The sequence below is a fragment of the Cibotium barometz genome, chromosome 56 (genome assembly GCF_041138505.1).
Source record: "Cibotium barometz isolate CiBa-2024 chromosome 56, ASM4113850v1, whole genome shotgun sequence".
In the NCBI taxonomy this organism is placed as follows: domain Eukaryota; kingdom Viridiplantae; phylum Streptophyta; class Polypodiopsida; order Cyatheales; family Cibotiaceae; genus Cibotium; species Cibotium barometz.
This window is the reverse complement of record NC_141101.1, coordinates 18475368-18478269: the sequence shown is the minus strand read 5'-3', so window position 1 is coordinate 18478269 and position 2902 is coordinate 18475368. Positions and strand designations below refer to the sequence as shown.

At 40.2% G+C, this 2902-nt stretch overlaps 1 protein-coding gene across 1 annotated transcript; it reads right to left on the bottom strand.

The window, feature by feature from the left end:
* Positions 1 to 827: 827 nt before the first annotated feature.
* On the bottom strand, positions 828 to 1789 carry LOC147606980 (uncharacterized). Its single transcript, XM_086791272.1, has one exon. The coding sequence runs from the start codon at positions 1670 to 1672 to the stop codon at positions 1028 to 1030; it is 645 nt and encodes a 214-aa protein (XP_086647398.1). The 5' UTR covers positions 1673 to 1789; the 3' UTR covers positions 828 to 1027.
* Between the last annotated feature and the right edge of the window lie 1113 nt (positions 1790 to 2902).

Genomic DNA, 2902 nt, shown 5'->3' with positions numbered 1-2902 from the left:
AGCTACAACAATTTGGAAAGTAATGAAGTTACCACAATTGACTCAATGCATAGATATAGAAGAGATCTTCTTTGTCGACACTCCTCCTAGCAGAGCAGATACATTAAGGCCACGAATGCAAGAAACAATGGAGATTATGAAGAAGAGGAGGATGCCGATACTAATGGTATTGAAGATAACAACAATACTCAACCAAGAAGTAGATCAAACCCAATAGTTATTGATGATGATCAATAGCCACAATCACCACATGACTACAGTACATCTTATTTATCTGTATGGGAAAGAGCATATAAATTCAAAAAAGCTATTGTAGAAGGTGATGAATTTGTGCCTCTCTCTCCAAAAATCTACAAGTATGTTGATTTGACATAGGAAGAAGCCTGTTTTGTTTAGTTTCAGGTTATGTAGCTTTGATAGAAGAAGAAGCCCCTTTTGTTTAGTTTGAGGGTTTCTTTCTGGCCCTTGTTGGTTTCACACAACAAAAAGCATTTTCTGCTTAGTTTGATAGTTTTTTCATGGGGGCCCATGTAATTATCGCTTGTTTTTTCAATGTTTTGCAATAAAACATGTAAACATCTTCAAAATTTAATGTTCTTTTGCTTTGAAAAGTATGGCATTTATGGTTTTTTGTAATTTTCTTTCCTTGGCTGGTTAGAGTGCTCCTTGTAATTTTACAGATTTTACTTGATAAGCAAACGAGAAATTATATTCTCTAAATTCAAAATGCCTTTTTTTAAAAAAGGGACCCAAAGACAATAAAATTTCTTCAAGTAACATTATAATGCTTTGAAACCTAGATAAGAAAAAAATACATCAACAAAAAAAAAATTTAATAGCTTGGAGTGAATATACATCAACAAAAAAAAAATAATTTAAAGAAGCTAGTAAGATTTAAGGGATGTTAGAAGACAACCGGTCAAAAGGAGACATGAAAGGGGGGGGGAGGAGCATTAAGAAGGCACAGTAGAGTGTGAGCGAGGTGATGGCGTGTGGTTCCTGTGCAGGTGCTCCATGTTTAGCAATTTTAGGGGGCACCTCCTCCTCCCCTGGCTCTCTCACTGTACATGTTGATGCCCTTGGAGGCATCATACTGGCTCGCAAACAACGACATCAAATCTACACCATTGCTGCTAGGGTTGTAATTGCCTAGCTCACTGTAAAAAGCAGCGCTGAGAGAGCCCCCGCCCCCCATCATTGGGTGCTGCAAACCTGAAAATTCACCACTTCTGCTCACCCCATCACGCATTAGAGTGCTCTGAGTACCCCCTTCCATTAAGAAATAAGCAGAGCTCGTGGCAAGGTTGTGTGCTGCTGCTGCTGCTGCATCGCCATCGTTTTGAGAGTTGGACCGTGTGAGCATCGGCTTGATTAATGCAGAAGGGTTGTTCTCCCAGACCTGTTCATTGCCTTGCATGGAAGGGGATGTGGGTATGCCTGTGAGCTTCTGCACTATGTCTCTAAAATTGGCTCTGTCTGCAGAAAGAACCCTAATGGGTGGCTTAGCCGCAGACCTGGACCTGCGCTTGCTCATCTTGGCGGAAGAACCACCGAGGGAAGCGGACAAGGGGTGAGGGCGTGAGGGGAAACTCTTTGGGCGCGCGATGGCGGCTGCGGGGTGTTCTAGCTCGTCGTGGGGAAGGTCTGGGAAAGGAGGGTTGTTGAAGGTCATGACAGGCGAAGGGGAGAGCAGGGCGGGGTGCTTCTGAGGAGGAGGAGGAGAGGGAGCAGAAAGGAAGAGAGGGCAGGACAGGCAGCCTTTTTCTAGAGCCGTGCCGCCTTTTGGTGCCTTTCTACTCCACAGCTCTCCCAATTCAACAAAATGAGACGACTAACACTGCACACGTGCGTCAACACGTGCCTGCCTTCTTCTAGAAGTTCTAACTCCCCTTTTCACACTCCTTTGACCGTTACTCTACATTCAGCCTAGGGCCTCTGGGTGGGTCTGTTTCCACGTTTCTTCTGCTTGCCTCCATAGTGCCCAAATAACATTTTGGTCGTAAAATACTTGCAAAACTTTAAAATGTCCGCTAAAAATTACACTAAAATACCCACAAAAAAAAGAAAAATCTCGCCAAACCCATCAATTTTGAACGACAAGGGTGCCCGTCTCCAAAAACCAAGAACTTGCCTCGCCCAACGCCCATCGGCCAATGTCAAATTAATTTTTTTTCTATTCAGTGAAAAAAAAGTATGGCCTTCAAGCTGAAGCGTTTTTTTACTGAAAAAATGCAGATTAACTGATTTCATAACGAAATTTTCAAAAATTTCAATCTTTAAATTCAAGGCTAGGCAAAATTGCAACCGGTTTTCCTCGATTTGAGTCGTGAATTACACTAAAGGATGGTTTTTTTCCAACACTAGTAATTGAATACATGTAAGTGTTAAAATACCATCGATGGTGATAGTGGTGCTCCACACTAGTGGTATTATAAACAACTACTCTCATTGCAATTCAAGTACAACTAGCTTACATGTCAAAATCTGTAGGTCCACTACTGCAATTTGCACATCTTTTCTTTTGTTTTGTTTTTCCTCTTAAATTATCATTTTTTTCACCAATGTTTAGTCGGTAAAATCAATGTGAATACAAGCTCTCCCCATTGTTAAAAAAAATCATCCTTTAGTGTGATTTTCACGCTTAAATTGAGGAAAACTAGTTGTAATTTTATTTAGCCTTGAATTTAAAGATTCAAAATTTTCAAAATTTAGTTTATTAAACTAATTAACCCAACATTTTTTCAATCGGTTGAACTTTAAGGTCATCCTTCTTTTCATTGAAAAAAAAGTGTATTTCTGACATTGGAGTCTCTTCCTCTTTCAAGTTGCCAACCACCATATTTAACTAAAAAGCACATTTAATGCTAGTTGTAAACTCAAGAGAGTGAATAATTTCAGGTTT

Excerpts from the sequence above, each read along its gene's own strand:
- LOC147606980 (XM_086791272.1), bottom strand. The coding sequence starts at position 1,672 with ATGACCTTCAACAACCCTCCTTTCCCAGACCTTCCCCACGACGAGCTA.